We start from the raw sequence: 22,372 nt of genomic DNA, 5'->3' as shown, positions 1-22,372 counted from the left end.
AAGGGGTCCAGATAAATATATTGACTTGAACTGAGTCTCCGCAAGCGGCAATGGTATACTATGTATTAGTACTAGGTATAAATGAACGGCGTGGAAAGATACAAAACAAATATCCGACTCAGGAGAAATAATGAGGATGCGACAAGAAAGAAAAAGTCCCGTGTATATCATACTCCATAGCTGCTCTATAGCACAGAAATAAAACAAGTATGTGCTCAGTCGAGCTCAGGGTGAGAGAGTGTAACAAAAGCCCCGGGCCTTGAATGTACACTACTAAGGTTTTGCCTGGGGCACCACCACCCCCGCAAATGGACAAGTCATACATGGCGAGAAAAAGTAGCTGAGCCTAGAGTATTCCCGGGGCAAACAGTAGGGGTTGCAATCGATTGAGAGAGGAAAGTTAGTCGTTGGCCCGCCGCGGGAGCGACTCGTACTTTTCTTTACCTCTTGTAGACCGAGTTCTATCAAATGAGTCGACGTATGTCATAGCAGACAAAGCACTTCCGCTGTTTAACTCCTTCGACGGCGGGGGGTGACCGGAAAGTAGGTATGAAGAATTACTGCCCTGAGCAGGAAGACCTGAACCAAAGCTTTGCATACCAGACTTAACGATTACATCGGAAGCAATGTCTCTGCCGTACTGTTCTGCAATTTGGCTAGTAAAAGTTCAGTGAAGATTTAAAGCGATTCGGAAATAGTATACTGACTTCGTGTACTGGTCCACTATCAACTTGATTGCGTCTGGGTTCAACTGGTACATCTTTGGCATCATGCCCTTCCCAAACCTATATGTGACGTGATTGGAGCATAAGAGGCCCGCGACAATAGCGCCAAGCTGGAGAGGTACCAGTCCAAATGATATTGTGTACCATTTTTCCAAGATACGCCTTTGTAGATTCATGTACGCTAGTTTACACCCCGGGAGAACCGATCGGGCGTAACATGTCTGCGAAATGGTGGCCTCGACAAAGGGAGAAAACCAGCCACAGCATTGCAACCGATTTTGAATGCGTAACCGGCCTTCTGCTCCAAGTGCTCGAGACCATTCGGAGTTGAGTTTGCCTTCCAGATTGAACGTTCGTTTTTTGTACGTGAGATAACCAGGGATGACCAGAAACGCAAAGGTTAACCAGAGAAAAAACGTGTAGACTGCCAGAAAACCGCGGTTGTTCAGGAGGATACCTGCCCAGCCAATCATAGCGGTAAACAGGCCGAACGTCGCGGCGAGAGTGCTGAAGATGAGTTCAGCACGATTACCCACGCGTATAACGTCAGCCTGTTGGATAACGTCGAACCAGGTAATGAGGCAGAATATCAAGGTGATCAAAGTGTATATTGAAAAGACCGTGTTGGATAAGAAGAGTGTAATTTTGAATGCGTTCCAACGAAGTTTCGTGTGTTTTGTTGCTGTTCCTTTGAAACTTTTAAGGCCTGATCGCCACAACCTGGAAATGTTTACACCATCGTAATCGTCGTCGTTCTCATCGGGAATCCTGGATTCGCCGCTTCTGAACGCGTCGATTCCTCCTCCACGAGGTGTACCCATGGTTCCAACACTGTTTATGGCGTTCTTTGATTTCCTTCGCCGAGGCCTGGAGGGTTCGAGAAGTGCACCAGAAAATTTCGACGGGACATAGTTGACGGTGAGGGAAATATTGGTGCTACTTGCTTCGGCAGAGTCGGGCGGTGAAGACATCGTGCTACCCGTAGAGCTGGGCGAGGGAATATGGGTAAGGCGAATAATAGAGAACGAGAACGAATCTCGTCAGAGAGCAGTGGGATTCAGCAAGGAATGGCTGAGGCTAATGCGCGAGGACTGCAATAGCATTTAGGAACCATCTGATATAATTTTGACAGCAACAACTTACACTGTACACAAGATGATGCAAGAATGGCGATAAAGGGAGTGATTTTTGCAATTGTCAGATACTCGGATTGATTGATGGGTCAACGCAAAAATGAAACCGCAGCACAAAGAACGAAAGACAGTCGAAAAAAAAGGACAGGCTGCGGACATTTCTGAGCCAAGACTTGATGACGTACGAAGTCAGAGCAAGCTTCTTGATTACACCATTTGCGGTTTAGTTAGAGCGGATATCTTGTAAATTCACGCGTCGAAACCCGTACACAGTCTGAAACAGCACTCTGCCACTAGCAATAACCAACAAGATGTAGAACGCCTCTTGAACACTATCCTTGAAATTTCCTTAGAATTATTTGTTGGGAGAGTTCACTATCTCAAGGGCATCTGCGGGAGCGTGAAATGGAAGAGAAGATTGAGCTATATAGCCTATAAGCTGGTGACGCAAAGGCTTGGCGTGGTAGTGAAATTACGCAGGATAATAGCCTCAGATTCTTGCTTGCGACATTTAGGAGCCGGATACAAGGAGGAGGAGTGGTTCGTACAGAAAGGTGCTGACCTATGCTGAAACACTTTCATCTTTTTATATCAACGGCTAATATTGTTGAATGGGCGGCCCTGAAGCAATTAGACTGCAGAATCGTATACATATGATGAACTCTTTTTGAATTTGTACTTTTCCTTCATAAAATCAATCACAAACTAAGTTTTCAAGTAATACTGCGCACAACAGTGTTAGACAATAATTCTAATGCTTTAACGCGAGTGTACGTCTGTGTACGCACCACGACCACAGGTAGGAGGCAGTCTAATGCAATCCAGAGTAAAATTCTTCGACTGTGCTCATACATTGCATACACTTGAATTGCAAGAAGAGCTGCCACATATCAGGTTATAAGGCTGTACCTTACAGAAAACTTATCATTATGTAGGTTATGTTCCACTATTCGAGTGCTGTCAAGGTATTCATGAAACTTGAACCACTGCGCTGTAAAAATTCACGAAGGTCGAATCGCAGTGTCAGGTAGGTAGAAATCTGATTGCCCAGTCCAAGTCCATTAGCCAGGAGGACTTCCTAGCTTCGCGTAATTCGCTGGATGACTGCAGTGCGATAATTTAGGGCGCGTCGCCAATTTAAAGTGCCGGGCTTGAATGAATAGACTTTGAAGTTAGTGAAGGTTAGTGATCATGTGTCACGCGGTAAGTGACTCAGACCTGACTCAGACTGAAATGATACGAGCGCTAAAATCGTTGTCCAATTTCAATGACTACTGCACCATCTGGCAGCAATTCTACGGACTACTTTAGCTCGCAAGACTCAGATTTTCTTGAAGCTCTTGCTCAGGCTATTCTCCCTGGTGACATTGGCTATGACTCTCAACTTAACTCGCCCGAATCGCGCAAAGACGAACAAGTGGATGAAATACGGGAATTCTCCCCACCACCACCTAACCAGCAAGCTTTGAAGGCGCCTCTAAAGCGTAAGCTGGAGGACGAAGCTCATCAGCACGATAAGGATACACAAAATGAAGAAATTTATGGTGCAGCACGGTTTGGAGACTTTGGACAGTATATGAGACGGAAGAGGGCGAAGCTACAGATACAGAATAAGGATATAGCAGGGAAGGCTGGAATATTTCATGGAATCTCAATTTATGTGAGCATTGCCGGGAACTAAGGCCTTCGAACTTCTCTAATCTTTGCCTCAGATAAATGGATATACAAACCCATCTATCCAAGATCTGAGACAATTGATTGTTCATAACGGAGGGGTCTTTCAGCCTTATTTGGACAAGAAGAGCATAGTAACCCATATAGTAACCAGTGCACTTACACCTGCTAAAATTGCTGAATGGAAGCATATGAAAGTGGTTCGCCCAGAATGGCTTGTCGATAGTGCTAATCGTGGGGTACTCCTTCCATGGAGAGAATATATCTGGAAACCTATAAACCGCTCGGAGGGTACCCAAGGTCTTCGCTCTGCTACACAAAGCGCCCTGCACCCTGTTAATCCAACCCCGAAACCCATTTTGGAAACTCCATCAGTGGCCTCGACATCCGACAAACTTAGGGAGCAGGGCGTGCCTTCTTATGCCGCTCAAGAGTCTAATCCATTTGCCCAGCGCGCTATGCGCAATTCAGATTGGCGCGCTGCGCATACCTCCATCGCCCCTGACTTTATAGATGGGTTTTACAAGAACTCCCGTTTACATCACCTTTCATCATGGAAGGCAGAATTGAAGGAGTTATTACGCGAAGCGCAAGAGAGAGCAGAGAGTGGTCAAGAGGAACAATACAGTCAAAATGCGGAAGAAGCTGGGATCGCACCTCAAATCATAGGCCAAGGCCTCAGTATGCGTGGAGCTGGTGTGGTGTTACGATCTCCCATCAAAAATAAAGCAAAACCGGTCGAAACTCGAAGCAACGATGTGAAAGGAAAGAGTAGAGCCGTGGAGCCTTCCGTGGAGCAGCGCGTCATCATGCATTGCGATTTCGACTGTTTCTTTGTCGCTGCAGGTTTAACGAAACGTCCTGATCTGAAAGGAAAACCTGTGGTTGTCTGCCATTCTCAAGGCAAGCAAGGTGGAGATGCCAGCACGAGTGAGATTGCTAGTTCCAGCTACGAAGCCAGGGAGTTTGGAATTAAGAATGGAATGAGGTAAGTCTTGTCTACCTTGTTACTGGCTTGCTGAAGTAACCGTCCTCATAGCCTACAGCAAGCAAGGAAACTTTGTCCCAGCGTACTCACCATACCCTATGAATTCGAATTGCTAGTACCTCCTTTCACTCCCAATCTGGATCATAATGGCTGACTGGCTTTCCTTCGGGTTATATAGATATAAGCAATTCTCTCTCAAATTCTATACCGTTCTCATGATGCATGCGGACGACCTTCAAGCAGTATCGGTAGATGAGGCTCTAATAGATGTCACAATGACCGTCAACCGTCTTCGAGAAACGTCCAAATCTGGGAACCTATCTGGCTTAGTATTGCAACAGTATGATCCAGCAAAAGCACTCGCTGAACGGATTCGTAGTCAAGTTAGGGAATCTACGGGATGCGAAAGTAAGTCCTTCTCTGATTCTTTCAATTCACTGAGTCATCGTTTCTGTAGTCAACATCGGTATATCGCATAACATCACTCTCGCCCGCCTCGCAACTCGACGTGCGAAGCCCGCAAAATCCTATCATCTCGTTCCCGGCGAAGTCCGCGCTTTTATCGCACCCTTGGACATCGCGGACCTACACGGATTCGGACGAGCAGCGAAACACAAGGCTTTGGAGAAATGGGGCACATCGACTTTGGGAGACCTTGAGGAGAAGAGTAAAGTAACCCTGAGCGCTGTATTAGGCAAAACAACGGGGGAGACATTGTACAATCTAATCAGAGGAGTGGACGAGAGGAGATTAGAGAATGACAAAGAGAGAAAATCAGTGAGCTGTGATATCAACGTTCGCAAGCACCTTCTTCCTGTTACCATGTTCCTAATTCTCAACGACCTTTTTAGTACGGTATTCGTTTCCAGAAGAATGAAGAGGTCAAACTTTTCCTGGAACAAATGGCAAAGGAAGTCGCTAATCGTTTAGATGCGATCCAACGTTGCGGGCGTTCAATCACACTCAAAGTCATGAAGCGGGATCCTACTGCTCCGGTCGAGCCTCCCAAGGTGAATCATCAACAATCATTTCATTTACACATCATAACAAAGAACCCGGTAGTTCTTGGGACACGGTGCTTGCAACGTGTTCAATAAACAGATGTCCTTATCTGAACCTGGAGGGCGACCTATAGCGACAGGCGATGAAAAGATCATAGCGGGCCACGCATGGAGATTGTTGAAGACGTTGAATTTTGACCCGAAGGAGCTGAGAGGACTGGGTATCCAGATTCAAAAGCTCGAGTCGAAGGACGCTTCTAACGTCAATTCTCACTACTCTGATAACAAGGGACAGGGGATGTTTCCATTTCTCAAGAATAAGGTTGGGGGAGACGATACAACCAATTCCAACTCGAGGTCGGCACACCCCGTTGAGACGACAGGCTTAGACGTTTCAAGGAGAGATGAGCCAAATGATCTACCTTCGTTTTCTCAAGTCGACCTTTCTATTTTCGATGCCTTACCTCAGGAAATTAAACAAGAATTGGAGAGCGAATATAAACGTCGATCTATCTCGCCGTTCGTGTATGCGCCTCCGGACCCTGCTCCTGACCAACCTGCTGGGAAGATTGTTCCCTTTGCATTAGGTGCTGCCAGACGGGAAAAACCACCGACGATACCTTTATTCCCTCGTAAAGCGTCGGGTGGTCCCGACGTTCGACGAATAACAGCGCAACTAGATCCTCGGCGCTCGTCGTTGTCGCCCCGAAAGCCCAAGTACAACCGATACACGAAACTCCCCGGCCTCGCATCTTGGAAAGTTCCAGCTAGCGAGTTGTTGAAGCTCGATATTGACCCTGATGTCTTTGCTGTCTTGCCAAAGAATGTTCAGCGAGAGCAAATAACCGCTGCGCGTATGTTGAAGTCTTTGGGATACATTCCTCAAAGGGCCGATGAACGTTTTGATCTGCGTCCTGTGGAGCCTGATCCCGGAGAAGTGACTTATCTTCCACCTCCAAGAGCACGCTTCGTGCAACCTCCAACGTTGAAGCAGGCAGGTTCGATCCCTGGAGATAAACTATACTTTGTCGACACAGATGATGTGCAAAGGGTTATCGAACAGTGGGTTTTTCGGTTCAAAGTATATTCTCCCAACAAGCAAGATATTGCGTTTTTTGCAAAGTGGCTGGTGAAAAGTGTGGATAGGGCACAGGCGGGAGATGAAGGGCTCCTTCGGGCTGTGGCGGTCATGAAATGGTGGCTGGTCTTGTTGAAAAGATGGTGGGGTAAATATGAATATGGGTTTGGCTACGATGGGGGTGATGAAGATCCCGAGGAGGAGAGGAGGGCGAATATCGGGCAGGCTTGGTGGAATGCTTTTCGGGAAGTTAAGGAGCAAATGGACGTTGTTGCCAGGCGAAGGTTTGGAGGAAAATTATCGCTACGGTGAAGTGCTACTCAGAACGTCGCCCTATCCGGCTAGATAGAATCAGCTTGCTTGACATGCCCCTTATATGGCTTCAGCGACCCCAACAGATATCCTGCAAAGGCGCGACACGACAGGATTATCAACAAACTAGATTGGGATAATAGTACTGTAAACAGTATACAACATGACAGAGTGTTCATTCGAAACCCGTCCAATTCAACTTCCTCTGGACACCAATGTTCTGTGTGAGGGGCTGCAGATTTGTCATGTCAAACAAATGACGCATCGTTGGCCGTCCGTGAGGACAATTCCATGGTTGATCTATTGTACCCATGTGTGTAACGATCTGTGGCCAACAGTCAGTCCATTCCGAAAGCAAGCGAACTCTCAACGTACCGTACTCATTTGACTTTTGTTCAATGGCATACCAATCATGAAACTCTTGCGACACGCTCGCATAGCGAACATTGCTCGTGCTTTAGAGCATCTTACCATTTGTCCCGTCGGACGGTTATGCAACAGTTGAATGAGTTCCTCTAAATCTAAAAAAATGGTTGACATGATTTTGATCAGAATCCCTGTTCGAAAAAGTAAACAAACATTGATGCACCGACTCACCGCGCATATCGAATACCGTACTTTTACTGACAGGTTGAGCAATGAGTCTGAGTTTCCGATGTACGCGGCTTTGAGGATTGTCATCGACCATTTCAATATCTTCTTCTTCTTCCTGAGCATCGCTAACTACTTCCAATTCGAAGCCGTTGAGTCTAAGGACGTCGAGATTCTCCAACGCAACCAGTTCGTCAGAAGCAGTGAGCTCTAAAGGTCGAGGGCTAGGTAATTCTCAGTGTAATAATCCTATGGACTATACAATGAACACATACTGCAACAGTTTCTGACTTTCGATGTTTGTCGTTTGCTGAAGCGTTTCAAAGTTGTATTTCTCGTCTGCTGCATGTTGATCCACGATGAATAAATCATCCAAAAGTGATTCTTCCAATTCTTGTTCTGTCCCAGATTTCTTCCATCTTCGCACAATAATGAAACCAAGGTTGAATTGACCCAGTACTTCCATTTCCTTGAAGTCTTCTTTGCTGATAACTCGGGAAAGAGCAGCTTCGGAGGTCTGTGTATCTGTAGCAGACACTCCTGCGTCATCAGACAACGAAGATGAGGATGTCTTTTCCAGTTTGTTGACAAGTTCTCGTTTTGATTTTTCTCCATGCAAGTTGGGATGTAAGGTCGCCCAACGCTCCGCGAGTTTTGGGACATCTAAACGTAGCTTGACGTCCCCGACGGACGATTGTGAAGCTTCGGTGCGAATGACCTCTGGACGATGAATAGGTTCATTTTGGGTTTGAAGGTGATTGTCATCAGAAGAAAGGAGGGAATAGTTATTTTCATCCAATGTCAGATCAATCATTTCAGATGTTTTGTCATTGACGTCCAGGATTAAACTAGAAGCGGGAGGAGTGGTGATACGAGTGGACACCGAAAGAGTGGAGGATGAAGAAGTTTTACGAATACTTCTCGCAGAAGCAATGAACAAGTCATCGCTTGTATCTACGATTATGGAATTTTCGTTTTCGTTTTCGTCTTCGTCATCATCAGGTAGAAAAAGGGCTTGGGTAGTCTTATCTATTTGCATTTCCTCCGTATTGTCCTCTTCTTCCTCCGGATTCTGATTGCTACAGTCCTCTATTTTTTCTACCTCTGCCTCTTTCTCCTGTTCGTCTTCTCCCGTATCTGACGACTCGTACACTACCCGACTGCCACTCCTCGCAAATCCAGCGATTTGAGATCGCATTTCTTGCCGATTGGTCTTTCGGGCAGAGTTGTCGGGGAATTTGGCCTGCGGTGACGTCGATACCAGTCGCGCAACCTTGGCGTTGACACTATGCCCACTCGAAGAGGGTTTCTTCTTCTGTCCTTGTCTTTTCCGGTTATCCTCGCCACTGATTTCTTCATCTGTATCGTCTTCATTAGCCACTTCTGATTTTCGCTTCTTTAGAGGAGGTTCCATTTGGCTTTTTGTATGTTGCGCAAGAATGGGATAGACAGATTTGGTTGGGGTACCCGCGAGACCTGGGATCCTGGGAGATTGCATGCTCAGGTTTACAGGCTCGCCGAACGAATTCTTAGGTCGATTCCAGGAAGCCCCAGTGGTGTTTATGACTACGGTGCGGGGTGGAACAGGAGGAGTTTCCTTTGAGTGTGGGGATGGCTGCTCAGGGGGGTTAACCTCAATCGTTTTGGGTTCGTGTGATACACTGGGGATGAGAGAAATTTGAGGATCATCGATGCCCAGTGATTCTTCGGCTACATCGGCGCTGGTGCCATGGAACGTATACTCTTCTGGACGAGTGTCCGCTAGCCTACAGTCGACGTCTCCGTAAGACAACAATGAGGTCGTGGCGCCCGGCTCAACCGTCCCATCATCTTTGGCTCCTCCTGTATCATGTGCTTGTGAAGCTTGAGTGTCTACTGAACCTTGCACATTGGCACTTTTTGTAAAGGGTAACATGCCTTGATTGTGCGTCGTAGAGGAAATGTTCAACGATTGTGTACCGCTGACACCGTAGGTTGATCGAGAAGGAGAGAATAGATTATCGAGCGCATCCTAGACGAAAAACGTCTAAAATTTGAAGTTTTGCAGAAGCAACATACTCACCTTCATGCGGTCGCATAACTCTGCCTCCGCGTGAACAAGTATTGTTCTCTTATCCGGCGTTACATTCACGTCCACTGCATCTCCCGGTATGGTAAAGTCGGCCACAACGAAAGGAAATTGGCCCGAAGTGGCATTAGAAGGAATGAATGTGCGGTAGATGTCATTGATAGCTTTTTGGATCTCGGGTCAATTTCAGTCCTTTTAAGAGGGTAGTAAATTTGTAGGAAAACCTACTTTGCTTAGCGTACAAGGACGGCCGTTCACATAGAAGAACTGCCGATCAGTCGTACTTCTAGCACTGCCGCCCGATCGAGGTGTTAATCCTGAACTAGGTATAGGTGTAGGAGAAGATATGAGACCCTTGACGTGAATCTTGAAGGTATCCTCTCTTAAGTCGACATCTTCCTCGACTCTTGATTTGCCCTTAAGTTTTCTTCCTGTGATCCTACCATTAAAGGGACCCTTGGTGAGCATGACTAAACAGTCAAGGAGGAAGCACTCACCTCGGAACTTCGAACTCCAAATCTAAGTCAATCACTCCACCTAAAGCCTTGGGACCCCATAATGCTATTGTGCCCGCGCGTACTGTACGAAGTGAAAGAGTGACTCCAGCAGGAGAGGGGAGGGGTAGCGATATGTGGGTTGTTTTAGCACTGCTCAAAGAATTATTCAGTATTGACGTTACTATATAACTTCAGAAATTGTAGAGATACCCTTTGTCTGGTTGGTTCGTGACAGAAAATCGAACGGCCTTGTCGGCACCCAGTCCACAGCAAGGTCCTAACGCATAGGCATTGAGGAGAGCCAGAGCTTTGCCAAATTCACGCTTAATGTTTCGTTCAAGCTCCTTACGCCGAACAGGAAGAGGTGAAAAGAGAGATGTCAGCAAGACTGTGGTTCCACGCTGAAATTCAAGGCATGATTGGTCTGGATAATTAAGGGCATTGTTACACGACGGACCTGTTTTACGCCTTTCGCTCTCGACTTGATTTCCCCTCGCTTATCAAGCTCGAGTACAGAACCCATTGGTGCCTTGTCTGTCGTCGCAGTAGTTACCGTTACGCCTTCGCATAGAGCACATAGAGATGACAAGGCTTCTCCACGAAATCCGAAAGATGTGACAGCCATAAGGTCATGGAACACTGCCAGCTTAGAAGTGTGGTGCTTTCGGCCTATTGAATATTTAGTCTATACAAGAGAGAGAATTTGAGTGATATGTACCAATACTGTCAAAATCTTTCTCAGATATTCCACTTCCATTGTCGACGACTTCAATGCTCTTGAGACCACAGTTTTTGAATCGAACGTCTATACGATGTTAGCGAAAGGGATGATTGAGAACAAGGGGTAGTCACATACCGATGCTGGTCGCTCCGGCATCCAGACTGTTCTCGACCAGCTCCTTCACGGCCGTCTGGAGATCTATTACCACTTGTCCAGAAGTAAGACGGTGAACAGAGCTTCCTTCAATTGCTTTGATAACGCCGTGGCCATTAAAGCTCGATTCCGGTGTTGGAGGAGTTAGAGATTCAGACATGATCACATAGACGACATGCACAGAGAAACAAAGAGGAAGATGTGCAAAGAGGAACGGTAAGTCACATCCCGTGACTAAACGTTTCGATATTCGAAGCTTGAAAATATAGATTTGATAAATACACATACAATTATTACAGCCACGTATACGCATCGAGTCTATAAAATTACAATACAGGAAAGAAAACGAAAACACTCATGAAACTCATACACAGCTACGCACTTGTATACCAATTACACCTGTCTTACACGCCACACAATTAACCAGAGCACATCAGGCAGGCTTCTTTGTTCTCAATCGAGCAAAGGAGTTTCGCCTCCTCGTATTCTCGCTCTTTTTGTCGTAAAAGCGCAGCAGCGAACTCTGGGTCGGCCTCGGCCGCCTTCTTCTGTGTCTCATCGAGGGACAAAGTTTCTAATGATGGGCTTACATCGGAGGCGGAAGTGATCGGGGACGGGCTAACAGAGACGGAGGACATAGACATGGAGGGTGTTGAAGTGCCGGAGGACGAAGATGAAGCAAAATTATGCTCAGCAGGAGCCGAAGCGACCGCGATAGGTTTCGAGGGTATTAAGTTCACCTTCTTCTCAGCTGCAGCTTTAGCCTGGTGCATTTTAGCGTCCTTTAACACGGCAGCATCGACAGTAAACTGAATTGCTTGAGCTGCAGGTTTTGTCCTCAAGTAGTACATGCCAGTTTTCAATCCCTTCTTCCACCCGTAGAAATGCATGCTCGTCAATTGACCCATAGTTGGCGAGGCGAGATGAACATTCAAACTCTGACTTTGGCAGATGAACGCGCCACGGTCAGCAGCAAGATCAAGAACCTTTTTCTGTGAGATCTCCCAGACCGTCTTGTAAATAGACTTGATGTTGTCGGGGATAGCAGGAATGTTTTGGACAGAACCATGGTGGGCGATAAGCATGTTTTTCATGGCATCATCCCAGAGGCCAAGGTCGACCAAGTCCCTCAGCAGCCAGGGGCAGACAACCTGGAATTCACCTGCAAGGACACGTCGAGTATAAAGGTTGCTAAGAAACTAATCAGTACAATCGACCATAAATTTACCGCACATACTAACCTCGTGTAAGGCTCAAAGCATTCGTTGAAGCCGAGCATCTGACTTGTAGAGGCAGTAGGCATTGGTGCAGTAAGCAGCGAGTTCCTCATTCCATACTTAGAAATGCTCTCCTTCAACGTATTCCAGTCCCAGAGATCGGTAGGTGTAACACCCCATAGATCGAATTGCAATTGCCCTTGCTGAGCAGGACTACCCATCCACGTCTCGTATGGACCATCCGTCTTCGCCATTTCGCAACTCGCCTCACAAGCGCCATGGTAAATTGTCTCGAAAATCTTCGTGTTGAGTTCCTTGGCTTCGGGCGAGTCAAAAGGCATCTTCAACGCCATGAAGGCGTCAGCGAGACCTTGAACGCCGATGCCAATGGGACGGTTACGCATGTTAGATCGACGGGCCTCAGGGATGGGGTAATAGTTGCGATCAATGACGCGATTGAGGTTGAAAGCGACCGTCTTCGTAACATCATGGAGTTTCTGGAAGTCGTAGAATGGTTTGCCAGATGCATCCTTCACTATGTAGGTTGGAAGAGCAAGGGAAGCAAGATTACAGACAGCAGTTTCATCCGGAGAAGAGTATTCGACAATTTCAGTGCAAAGATTGGATGATTTGATGACTCCGAGGTTCTTTTGGTTAGATTTGGCTGAAAAGATTCTCAACTAAAGGCAAAGCCAGTAAGCTCAACGACATACCATTGCAAGCATCCTTATACAGCATGAAAGGGTTCCCAGTTTCAATTTGAGCTTCCAAAATGTGATACCACAATTTCTGAGCGGGGATGGTTTCTCGCGCGCGACCTTCCCGCTCATAGCGTTCATAAAGGACCTCGAACTCATCTCCATAAACCTCATGAAGACCGGGGGCTTCACTAGGACAGAAAAGAGACCAATTACCACCACCTTCGACGCGTTTCATACTGCGAAGACGGTTACACAACCGTAAATCAAAAATGGCGTGAAAAAAACGTACAAGAGATCCGGAATCCATAGAGCATAGAATAAATCACGAGCGCGCACTTCCTCTTTGCCATGATTCTTCCTCAAATCGATCATCGCGAAGATATCAGCATGCCAAGGTTCGAGATAGATAGCGAAAGCCCCAGGACGCTTGTTACCACCTTGGTCGACATATCGTGCAGTAGCATTGTACGCCCGAAGCATTGGCACAATACCATTCGAGTACCCATTCGTGCCGGCAATGTAAGAACTAAGAGCAGACAGAACGTATGGGTAAGGAGGAACTTGTATGAAGTTGTGACAACCTACCCAGTGGCCCGGATGTTATGTATGCTAATTCCTATGCCACCGGCTGATTTGCTGATCAAAGCACAGTTTTTCAGGGTATCATAGATACCTTCGATAGAATCATCTTTCATGCAAACAAGGAAGCATGAGGACATTTGAGGCGAAGGGGTACCGGCATTGAAGAGAGTGGGAGTAGCATGAGTGAAATATCGCTCGGACATGAGGTTGTATGTTTGCAAGACATGCTCGATATCGTCTCCGTGTATCCCAACAGCGACCCGCATGATCATATGTTGTGGCCGCTCAGCAATACGACCGTTAAGGCGGATGAGGTATGACCGTTCCAAGGTTTTAAATCCAAAACTGTCTCGGGTTTTAGCTAGGATAAGGTAGCACATTGTTCAAGTACGCACTAATTATAGCTGAAATCGCGATTGTAGATAATGGCCGAGTCGAGGGTTTCCTTGTGCGCCATGACCGTTCGATAAGTTTCTTCTGATACCATCGGGGCTGATTTGCCTGTCTTAGGGTTGATATATTCGTAGAGGTCAGTGATGACTGAAGAGAAGTTTTTCTTTGTTTCTTTGTGCAGGTTCGAAACAGCAATGCGGGCTGCAAGGATAGCGTAGTCAGGGTGCCTTGTCGTGAGATAGGCTGCAGTCTCGGCAGCGAGGTTCTGACATAGGCGAGAGATCAGACATAATTTCAACCGAAAAACACCAGAGACCAACATCGAGCTCTACTGTAGTTACACCTTGATAGACACCTTGCACGACTTTTTGCGTGACTCTGAAACGGGACTTAGAGGATATTAAAAGCAGCGCAAGGGGACGCACTCGATGGGGTCCACGTAGTTCATGTCGAGCCCGTAGCATAGCTTGTCGATGCGGGAAGTTATCTGGACAATACAAGGTGAGGAAAAGCGCGTTTGTGGGATGATCAACGCGTACCTTGTCGAATTGAATGCGTTCCTTGCGTCTGTAGTTTTAGTAAAATGAATGACCATCGTGTTGTGTTTCTTAGAGTACACCCTTACCCATCTAAAATGAAAGGAGAGTGATATGTTTTAATGGATCGTCGGAAGAATATTAGAAAGAGACTGACCGCGTTTGAAGACGTACGCCATGTTACTCATAAAAATGGGAATGGCGCGCAAGAAAGTGTAGATTGGAAGGAAGAGTGGTTGGTTATGGGAGGTATGGGAGAAAAAGCAAACCGCTCTTATAAATTATATGTGACCGTGACGGCACGTGTATCACCATTTGACGTTCAACAAGGTCATTCGGGGCCAACATGGGCGATTAGGAATTATACAGGCCTCAAAAAAGAGCTATAATCTCTAAAAAGTCACCTTTGCACATTCTACGCGGTAAGACGCGTATATTCTCGAGATAAACGCGTCTTACTTCATTTTTTTTACCTCAAAGCACGTTGTAACACGTTGTTTGGATCTATATTCGTCTTTCAATGGTAGCACTTTCAATGTCACTTCAACGACACCATGAGTCAAGATGATTCAGCCCGAGTATATTACGGATCTGTTGTTACGGAGCAAATCTTTCGGCAATTTCGGGGAATAGAAATGTATTCAACGAGGAAGAAAAGGAGAAAGGGAAATTGCACGGTTCAAACAAAAAATTAAGTTTCAGCAATCTCTAATTTATCATTTCACGCCGCCAAACTGTTGACCTTGGAAGATTTCGTCGGAGGACCGTTCGGAAAGACCTCCCGGAAGAATACAGGATGGTACTTCATCCCCATCTCAGGATGGTTCTTAACCTTGTAGGTCAACCTCGTCAAGCCCGCGAGTTGCTTATCCATGTTCGAATACACCCCTGAAACAAAGGTGAGATCAGAATGTCGAAAGGAGACTATGCTCACAGTTTACTGGTCGGTCCAGCTTCCGTTGCCGGGCTTTATACATCTCCCACACCTCTTGCGGGACTAGTAGACATATGAAAATCGGCAAGTTCAGCTGAAAATCGATGCTTGAAAACGTACATTGAGGATCGGCATCTGCGAGGCGCACATACATGGATACATTTGAGAAGAATGGTACAGAGTAGCGGACTTCGGGACCCGGAGGCGATAAAACACGGTGAGAAGTTGCCATACATACACCGCGAGTTACTTTCTCGAGGGCTACATTCAAGGGATTATTTAGGCAAAAGTTAAAGAAAAGTCGGGACTCATCACCTCTTCCTAAGTTTACCACAAAAGTTCCATCGACAGGGGGACAGGCGAGCCATTCCCCGGATATATTCCTGACCTCCAGTCCTGCAACATTTGAGGCTTGCAATAACTGTATCAAACGTCGAGTCAAAAACTTATGAAGTCGGGTACAATGATGTATGCTTACAAATGTCAGAAAACCACGATCCTCATGTGAGTCTATACCCGTTTCCTTGGGATTAGAAGGGTCAGTAGGAGGAGGGTATCGCATGAGCTTCACACGAGGTTGCATCTTCATACGGTCCTTGTCGAACCACTGCTCAAAGGCAGCTGGATCTAAGCCTAATGACTCGGCGATCAAGGAGGCAAAGTCATAAGATAAGCTTTCGACTTGTTCGTAATAGTCCACTAAGGCAGCCTTGAAGCCTGGTAGTACTTCTTCGGGAGGCCACTGTCAGTCATTGAGTCAATTGGTGAAATGAATGTACATGGTCGAAGGGAACCAACCAATCCCGGTCCATCCTGCTTCGTCCACTCTGGACACCCATCCGCCAGCATGGAATCTCTATCCGCCGCAAACGTAAATTGTTCCCTTGTTTCAGAGATCGGTGATGGTCCTTCTGTCCCAGACCTCGCATGTACGACTCTCTGTCCACCCACATTGAAGTACCCAAGGAAAGCTGGGCTGCAGGTAAAATCGACGCTATCTTTGATTTCCTGAGGCAGTTCGAAGAACTTGGGTGCGTAAGCGATTACTTTGTTGACTGTGTCCGTCGATACGGAGTGGTTAGAAAGGTAGAGGAAACCGATGTTGATGAGTATGTCCCGGAGGCTTGCAAGAAACGCATCTCTTTCGGGTCCAGGACGTTGAGATTTTGTGTAGTCGAGGGTAGGGATGGAGGAGTAATGCGTCGGGGTCACCGTTGTTGTCATCGTGGTGCTATACATTAGTGTACATACAGATTGGGTTTGCATAACTCATTATGCCACGACGGGTTATAAGCAAGGTGTATGAGAAATAGTCCCATGAAACACTGTGGCCCAACGTCCATGAGAAGCATAAGCTCCGGATTGTCATATGAGCTGCACAGGCACTAATACCAGGATGCAAGCCAAAAAGACTCTCTTCCAGGTAAGTTCGAAAAAATGTGTGAAGAAATTGAGATGGTGCCTTGAAATTTGAGAATACGTAGTTCGATGCGTGTAGAAGTACAGTTAGTGCCGCGGGAACGTAGAAATCTGGGTGTTCTCGGGACGAATATTGGTCCTGCGGTTCTCGGGGGAGATGTCATTTATTGTACGGATATTGGATGGAAGGATTTCAGCGGGAATGAGCTGGGCCAGTTTCATTCGCACGATAAGCACAACCTCGACCTATTTCCACCCACAATAGTAGATTCAAGTGACTTCTGTTTGGATTCTAGAGCCAACAGCTGGGCGGAGAGGCAGGTTGTGTCGTGGTGAACGGTCCTCCTATACAACCAGTGACACGGCCCGCCACGCTTGCTGCACATCACGTGTGCTCCAGTCGTTGAAGAACCCTTCAGAATCATAACCCGTTTGACTTGAATTTCCCTTTCATGTTAGTCAACCGGTTGGCTCAGAAACTACCGAAACTACCTCAGACCACTTCGTAACCTTCAACGGGTCAAACATCCACCAAATTTCCGTATTTACATTTGCTTTCGAATCGAAATTATGCAAACCGATACCCCACACGCTTTGGAGTACGCCCCTCCAGATGTGCGATCTCCGTCTCCAACGAGCTCAGTTGGCAGCAGTCATCCCGAGGATCAGACATCGCTGTCCGACTCCGAAGGAATGCTCAGTCAACCGCAATTTGAACAGAAATGGGAGAGTAGAATTGGACTGGGACAACCATCACACAGAGAGCTCGATGCAATGAAAGATCCCTTAATCGCGAGACCAACGCCTGGTTCTGAAGAAGAAAAAAGTATGTTTCTGCAACAGATGCTTCACTTTCGTCTTACTCAGTACCTAGTGGCTTTTGAAAGGATACTTCGAAATCTCCGCCATGAAGTGAACCTCCTTCACGAGAATGAGATGTTTGAACAGACCATTCTTCGAGGTTCGAAAGCTGCAGCAGGGACTCCCGTATACACGCGTGACATCGATGCGATTATGAACAGTATGATGGGACCGACGTCCACGACTGTTGGCTTCCCCAGTGTGACCTCAACTCCTTTTGCGGCTCCCTCGCGATCCCGGTCAAGACCTTCGACATACCACCCGTCTGCTCATACAGATATGACGAACGGCCCTTGGAACGATCCAGAGGTGACTCGAGGCGAGTTCGGAGCAGGAATGGACTCTTTCGTAGGGGTCGTACATGGTAACAATATGCCTATGGATCCCATAGGAATGATGATGCCACACCCCCCTCCTTCGGCTGACTTCGGTCTTACAATGCCTGGGTCTGGCAGACGGAATAAAGGACGGGCGAGCAGGAGATAGCGAGTCGGATTTAATCAGGGTTACTACGCGTCAGGAGATGTTTGTCGCCCTTGAGCGTGGTGCAAACTTGGATTCACAAAATTTCACATGTATCATTTTGCTTTTTGTAGCATTCTCATGTAACAATACAGAAGTACATACTGGATCGTGCGGTCGTAATTTTAAGCTTCGTACCGCTGGATTGTTCACGCTACAGCAAATTCGAAAGCCCATGTCGTCGTAGTGTCGGTCTGAAAAATTGGAAAAGAAACTGCATTGCCAGTGTATGTATGTCCTACAACCCCGAGATTGGTTGGTGCGCCGACGTTACCAGTATGACTGCCCGTGAAAGAAAATTGGAATGTTGTTATATCGAGAGTTCCGGATGTTGGGAGACCGACAGAAGAAAGCGAGTTGACAGTCACTTGCCAAGTACCTGATAATTGTTAGTGAGCGAGATGGGGCAGGATGATCGTTATCTGGTCATTAATTTAGACAAACCTGTAACTTGACGTCCCCCGACAAGGATGCGAACTTTGTCGGTCCCTACAGTAGCGTAGGAGTCCATCAGTCTATCGATTGAGCCAGTCGTAGCGACTCTGTGACCAGTCATCATCTGATTATAGTACTGATAAACCTGGTAGTCTGATTTTGCACAAGACGAGAATTACAGCAATCCCTTGTCAAAATTAGAGTTTCACTGACCTCCATTTGTCCAATATCCCGTCGCCGTAGCATCAGTGGGGTCCGACTTCCATAATAGACTTGCGAAGAAGTCGTGTAGCTCGGTTCCACTGAGCCAGTTTCCACGCAATCCCGGTACATTATATCGTTCGAGACGCGAAATCCACCAAGCAGATCCTCCAGGGCATTGTTCTGCAAAGACTCCATACTCATCAATGACTATAGGCTTCGTTGCGAGGCCGTGCGAGCTCAACATAGAATCCAAGATGGGTATGTTGGTCTGCAAGTCATCATTCACGTCTGCAGTCTACGAAGAAGTTGAGTACTACGTTTGTGAATTGTGATGCATGTTAGAAATAGCGTACACTTCCTTCCAAATGCCAGACGTAAGCATCTGGAACTGTACCGTCGCTAGCGATTTGTGCGAGGAATGTAGTCCACCTGTAGCAATTGGCTGTTAGAAAGAAAATAGTATGACGATCTGATTATCAAACGAACATACCATGTGTTGGTTGTTTCTGGTGCGCCCGCGAGTGTTGGCCCAAACAGTTGAACAGTGGTTCCAAGCGAAGCCCTGCGTTAGTGCGACGTCGCGCTTTAAGTGTGCAGACACAGGAGACAAATTGGAGCAGCATACCTGAAAGCCTCATAACCTCGGCTCCACATGGTAAGCCATTGCTCCTGGTCTACAACCGTCAATCACGTTAATAGATCTCGTGAGCTTTACTAGGCCTTACTTCCGTTCCAAAACAACGTTCCCGCATCCGGCTCGTTCCAAATATCAACGGCCAAGTCGGTAAACATGCTATTTGAATTGATCCCTGCGATGACATTGACGATGAAACTATCATAGTTATCCCAGTCTCCATCATCTCCTGGGAAGACTGAACCTGCAGGCTGCGTTCCATCCGCTCCCCATAGATCATTCAGCAACAGAATGAATTTCGCATTATACCTGCGCGCTGTGTCATAATTGGATACGGCGGACTCGAATCGATTCTGAAGCAGGGGAACGTCAGGAGGCGCTATTAATTATACTAAAGAACTGAGGGTCTACCTTGAATTCTGTCAAACCAAAGATCCACCCCCGTGCAGGCGCAGCAAGCTGGGCACCACTCCCCCGTCCATAGTTGAAACCCATGTCTAACCAAGTCAGCAAATGCGGCAAAATGGGGAGCATGTTTTCTTACTCTCATAGAACGAATCGGATATCTGCTCCGGAGCATCTGGAATGCCATATAAAAACCCTGAAGCCAGATGCATAGGAGTACCGGTGTTGTCAGCTAGATTTACCGTCGTGATTTGGTCCGTTGTTTGACGCGTCTCAAGGATGAGTGCATATGTATAACGTGGGATTAGGGCGAACGCGACTACGGCTAAGACTGGGAGAAACATGGCTCTATACTCGTGTAGTGGTAGCGTAGTGGATTTTTATAGATGGGGTGCGCGAGGCTTCGCGGACCGCCAACAGTCAGATGAACAGGAGCAACTTGCGGGTCGAGAGGCACAAGTTCTTAAAGGAGATGTACACAGAGGCATAATACTTCAGAAAAAGCGAACAAAATCCGAGCCTATTACCGGCGAAGGATTTTGAAGTCACCACCGCAGTTATGTATGCATTTGAAAATTAGTGAATGACCTCCTAGAACCATCCTGTGGGAGAAAACGAGCTTCAGATAGACAATTAACCATATGAAGATTAGACGACACAAGTGCATGTGCATATGTAGGTTCAGTTTGCAAATTATACAGCTCTCATCCAGCAGTTCAAGTTTTGCATCTACAGCGGTTACTGTTAAGGACGACGCCCTAAGGAAACACAGCTGTAGATACACAAACAAGCTATCGAGCATGTTGCTTGTTTTCATCATATAGAAAGTGAATTTGGGGTAGTGAAACAAAAAGTGAACGGCGGTCCAGAAAGATTCTTACATACCGAGGTGGATCCTCACACTGCTTTCAACTTTCTACCTCTAAGGTAACCTGCAAGTTCTGATAATCCAAATGATTTGATGAATATCCCATCCTAAGTAAGTATGCAGAAAGAATGAGTAGAGTGAGATATAACGCAGCCCGGGTAAGCAAACTCACCAGGCTAGTTTTCCACAAGAACGTATCGAAGATCCAGCACAAGGAAGACTTATCACCAAGCCAAAACCATGCTCGAGGTTTAGAGTGTAAAAGCTCAGTTGCTACTCGACGAGCATACTGTGCAGTCGGCATGGCTGTGACTACACAAAGTCAAATGTCAAATACTTGATTAAAGGATGTCATTCACCTTGCGATATACCGACACGTTTCTGAAGGAGAATCTGTTCAATCGGCCTGTATAATGAATTCTCCGGCAAGAAAAGTGGTCTTGAGATGTTGCTTGTGACACCACCAGTAAGTAGCTATTATAGCGGATGCACGTCAAGCACGATACACAAATGCGGACAACAGCGTATTCGTACATTGACCACTTTTATACTAAGGTCCCAGGGTCAGCCCGTGCCTAGCAATGACAAAACCACGCCAACTTACTTGAACGGCGCCAGCTCTACGCGTAGCGTGTTGCTTAGTGCATGCACCGCGGCTTTGGATCCATTATATGACGCGCTGAAGGGAAGGGGGAAGATACCAGCGATGCTGCCTACGTGAGCGACGCGTCCATTCCCAGACGTGATGAGAAGTTGAACAAATTCTTGAACCATAGCTATAGCGCCATAAAGATTTACTTCGAAGAGATTTCGAGCGGCATTCATGTCCATGTCGCTTACAGCCATTATACTCACTGTCACTTCGAAGGTGAGGACATTGGATATGGCTGACTAGATTCAAAACCTGCCTTGTCCTCTATAGATGCAGCATACGAATATTGATGAAACCGGGGACCATGATAACAGGACTCACGCATTATTAACCAGAATATCGAGTTTTCCTCCAGTCATCACGCTGAGTTTATCGCGAGCATCGCGTATGCTTTCGATTTTCGTGACGTCCAATTTCAGTACGGTAATCCCAAGTCTCTCCAATTCCACCATCGATTCAAGGTTTCGGGCTGTGGCAAAGACACGTTCCCCTGCAAGTGGAATACAAGAGCTCCAGAGCGCTCGTATACCAATTCAGAACTACCATGCGTACCTCGAGAATGAAATTCTTTGGCTAAGGCGTGCCCTATACCGCCAGCGCTGCATCCGGTGATCAAGACTGTTCTCTTAACGTTTGGAGATAAAACGATGTTCTTTTGAACACTACGTGCAGCAAATTCATTTAACCCAAACTGTCTGGCCATGATTTTATCCTGTGTGGTGAAGGAAAAGTAAGCTTCAGCTAAGAGGAACTCAGCGTCGAGGATACATACGAGTAGGGTCTTCGGAAAAAACGTATTCAAAAGCCAAGACACTGTGGTCATGTTTGCAAGCCAGAACCATGCTCTAGGTTTAGGTTTCAGGACTTCCGATGCGACTTGCTGAGCATATTGCACTGTAGGCATTGCCTTCACTGTGGAATACATAGATGAATTGTGCCGTGAGTGTAATTGAGATAGACATTGAGGAATGCTATGTACCTTTGGACATCTGCAACCGTTTCTCGTGATATAGTTTTTCCATAGGCTTATAAAGCGAACTATCTGGTAGTGACTTGGAGCGATGGATA

At 46.6% G+C, this 22,372-nt stretch overlaps 8 protein-coding genes across 8 annotated transcripts; 2 read left to right on the top strand and 6 right to left on the bottom strand.

Annotated features, from left to right (window-relative positions):
- Positions 1-400: 400 nt before the first annotated feature.
- Positions 401-1,696, bottom strand: C8R40DRAFT_1169762 (uncharacterized protein; the record flags this gene model as incomplete). Its single annotated transcript, XM_046231425.1, has 2 exons — positions 401-656; positions 708-1,696. The coding sequence occupies 2 exons, from the start codon at positions 1,694-1,696 to the stop codon at positions 401-403; spliced, it is 1,245 nt and encodes a 414-aa protein (XP_046087208.1).
- Positions 1,697-3,125: 1,429 nt separating this feature from the next.
- Positions 3,126-6,911, top strand: C8R40DRAFT_1043124 (uncharacterized protein; the record flags this gene model as incomplete). The annotated part of the gene is made up of 7 exons (XM_046224143.1): positions 3,126-3,518; positions 3,571-4,520; positions 4,572-4,635; positions 4,706-4,928; positions 4,978-5,315; positions 5,372-5,530; positions 5,583-6,911. The coding sequence occupies 7 exons, from the start codon at positions 3,126-3,128 to the stop codon at positions 6,909-6,911; spliced, it is 3,456 nt and encodes a 1,151-aa protein (XP_046087207.1).
- A 183-nt stretch (positions 6,912-7,094) lies between these two features.
- On the bottom strand, positions 7,095-11,418 carry C8R40DRAFT_151667 (uncharacterized protein). The gene is made up of 10 exons (XM_046234183.1): positions 10,924-11,418; positions 10,786-10,872; positions 10,525-10,736; positions 10,278-10,468; positions 10,068-10,217; positions 9,799-10,009; positions 9,565-9,744; positions 7,778-9,513; positions 7,509-7,726; positions 7,095-7,432 (listed from the first exon to the last, which is right to left on the bottom strand). Exons 1-10 carry the CDS (start codon positions 11,252-11,254, stop codon positions 7,278-7,280), a joined length of 3,471 nt encoding a protein of 1,156 aa, XP_046087206.1. The 5' UTR covers positions 11,255-11,418; the 3' UTR covers positions 7,095-7,277.
- C8R40DRAFT_1043522 (ribonucleotide reductase) lies at positions 11,361-14,549 on the bottom strand (the record flags this gene model as incomplete). The annotated part of the gene is made up of 10 exons (XM_046224173.1): positions 11,361-12,132; positions 12,183-12,822; positions 12,872-13,095; positions 13,149-13,385; positions 13,445-13,786; positions 13,837-14,099; positions 14,155-14,212; positions 14,260-14,321; positions 14,374-14,401; positions 14,524-14,549. 10 exons carry the CDS (start codon positions 14,547-14,549, stop codon positions 11,361-11,363), a joined length of 2,652 nt encoding a protein of 883 aa, XP_046087205.1.
- Positions 14,550-15,091: 542 nt separating this feature from the next.
- On the bottom strand, positions 15,092-16,528 carry C8R40DRAFT_1160337 (Clavaminate synthase-like protein; the record flags this gene model as incomplete). Its single annotated transcript, XM_046230005.1, has 6 exons — positions 15,092-15,258; positions 15,305-15,367; positions 15,425-15,565; positions 15,620-15,725; positions 15,783-16,046; positions 16,103-16,528. The coding sequence occupies 6 exons, from the start codon at positions 16,526-16,528 to the stop codon at positions 15,092-15,094; spliced, it is 1,167 nt and encodes a 388-aa protein (XP_046087204.1).
- A 561-nt stretch (positions 16,529-17,089) lies between these two features.
- Positions 17,090-18,259, top strand: C8R40DRAFT_1145934 (uncharacterized protein). The gene is made up of 2 exons (XM_046229510.1): positions 17,090-17,549; positions 17,598-18,259. Exons 1-2 carry the CDS (start codon positions 17,294-17,296, stop codon positions 18,068-18,070), a joined length of 729 nt encoding a protein of 242 aa, XP_046087203.1. The 5' UTR covers positions 17,090-17,293; the 3' UTR covers positions 18,071-18,259.
- On the bottom strand, positions 18,256-20,128 carry C8R40DRAFT_1043482 (glycoside hydrolase family 39 protein; the record flags this gene model as incomplete). Its single annotated transcript, XM_046224170.1, has 9 exons — positions 18,256-18,485; positions 18,551-18,694; positions 18,755-19,033; positions 19,101-19,174; positions 19,236-19,307; positions 19,371-19,419; positions 19,471-19,732; positions 19,791-19,876; positions 19,924-20,128. 9 exons carry the CDS (start codon positions 20,126-20,128, stop codon positions 18,256-18,258), a joined length of 1,401 nt encoding a protein of 466 aa, XP_046087202.1.
- Positions 20,129-20,692: 564 nt separating this feature from the next.
- On the bottom strand, positions 20,693-22,007 carry C8R40DRAFT_1043244 (uncharacterized protein; the record flags this gene model as incomplete). Its single annotated transcript, XM_046224153.1, has 6 exons — positions 20,693-20,964; positions 21,012-21,126; positions 21,187-21,202; positions 21,257-21,502; positions 21,626-21,794; positions 21,857-22,007. 6 exons carry the CDS (start codon positions 22,005-22,007, stop codon positions 20,693-20,695), a joined length of 969 nt encoding a protein of 322 aa, XP_046087201.1.
- Positions 22,008-22,372: the final 365 nt, after the last annotated feature.

The sequence above is a fragment of the Lentinula edodes genome (assembly GCF_021015755.1).
Source record: "Lentinula edodes strain Le(Bin) 0899 ss11 chromosome Unknown C8R40scaffold_14, whole genome shotgun sequence".
NCBI classification, from domain to species: Eukaryota; Fungi; Basidiomycota; class Agaricomycetes; order Agaricales; family Omphalotaceae; genus Lentinula; species Lentinula edodes.
Note: the sequence above shows the minus strand (reverse complement) of the source record. Positions and strands in the feature narration are given on the sequence as shown.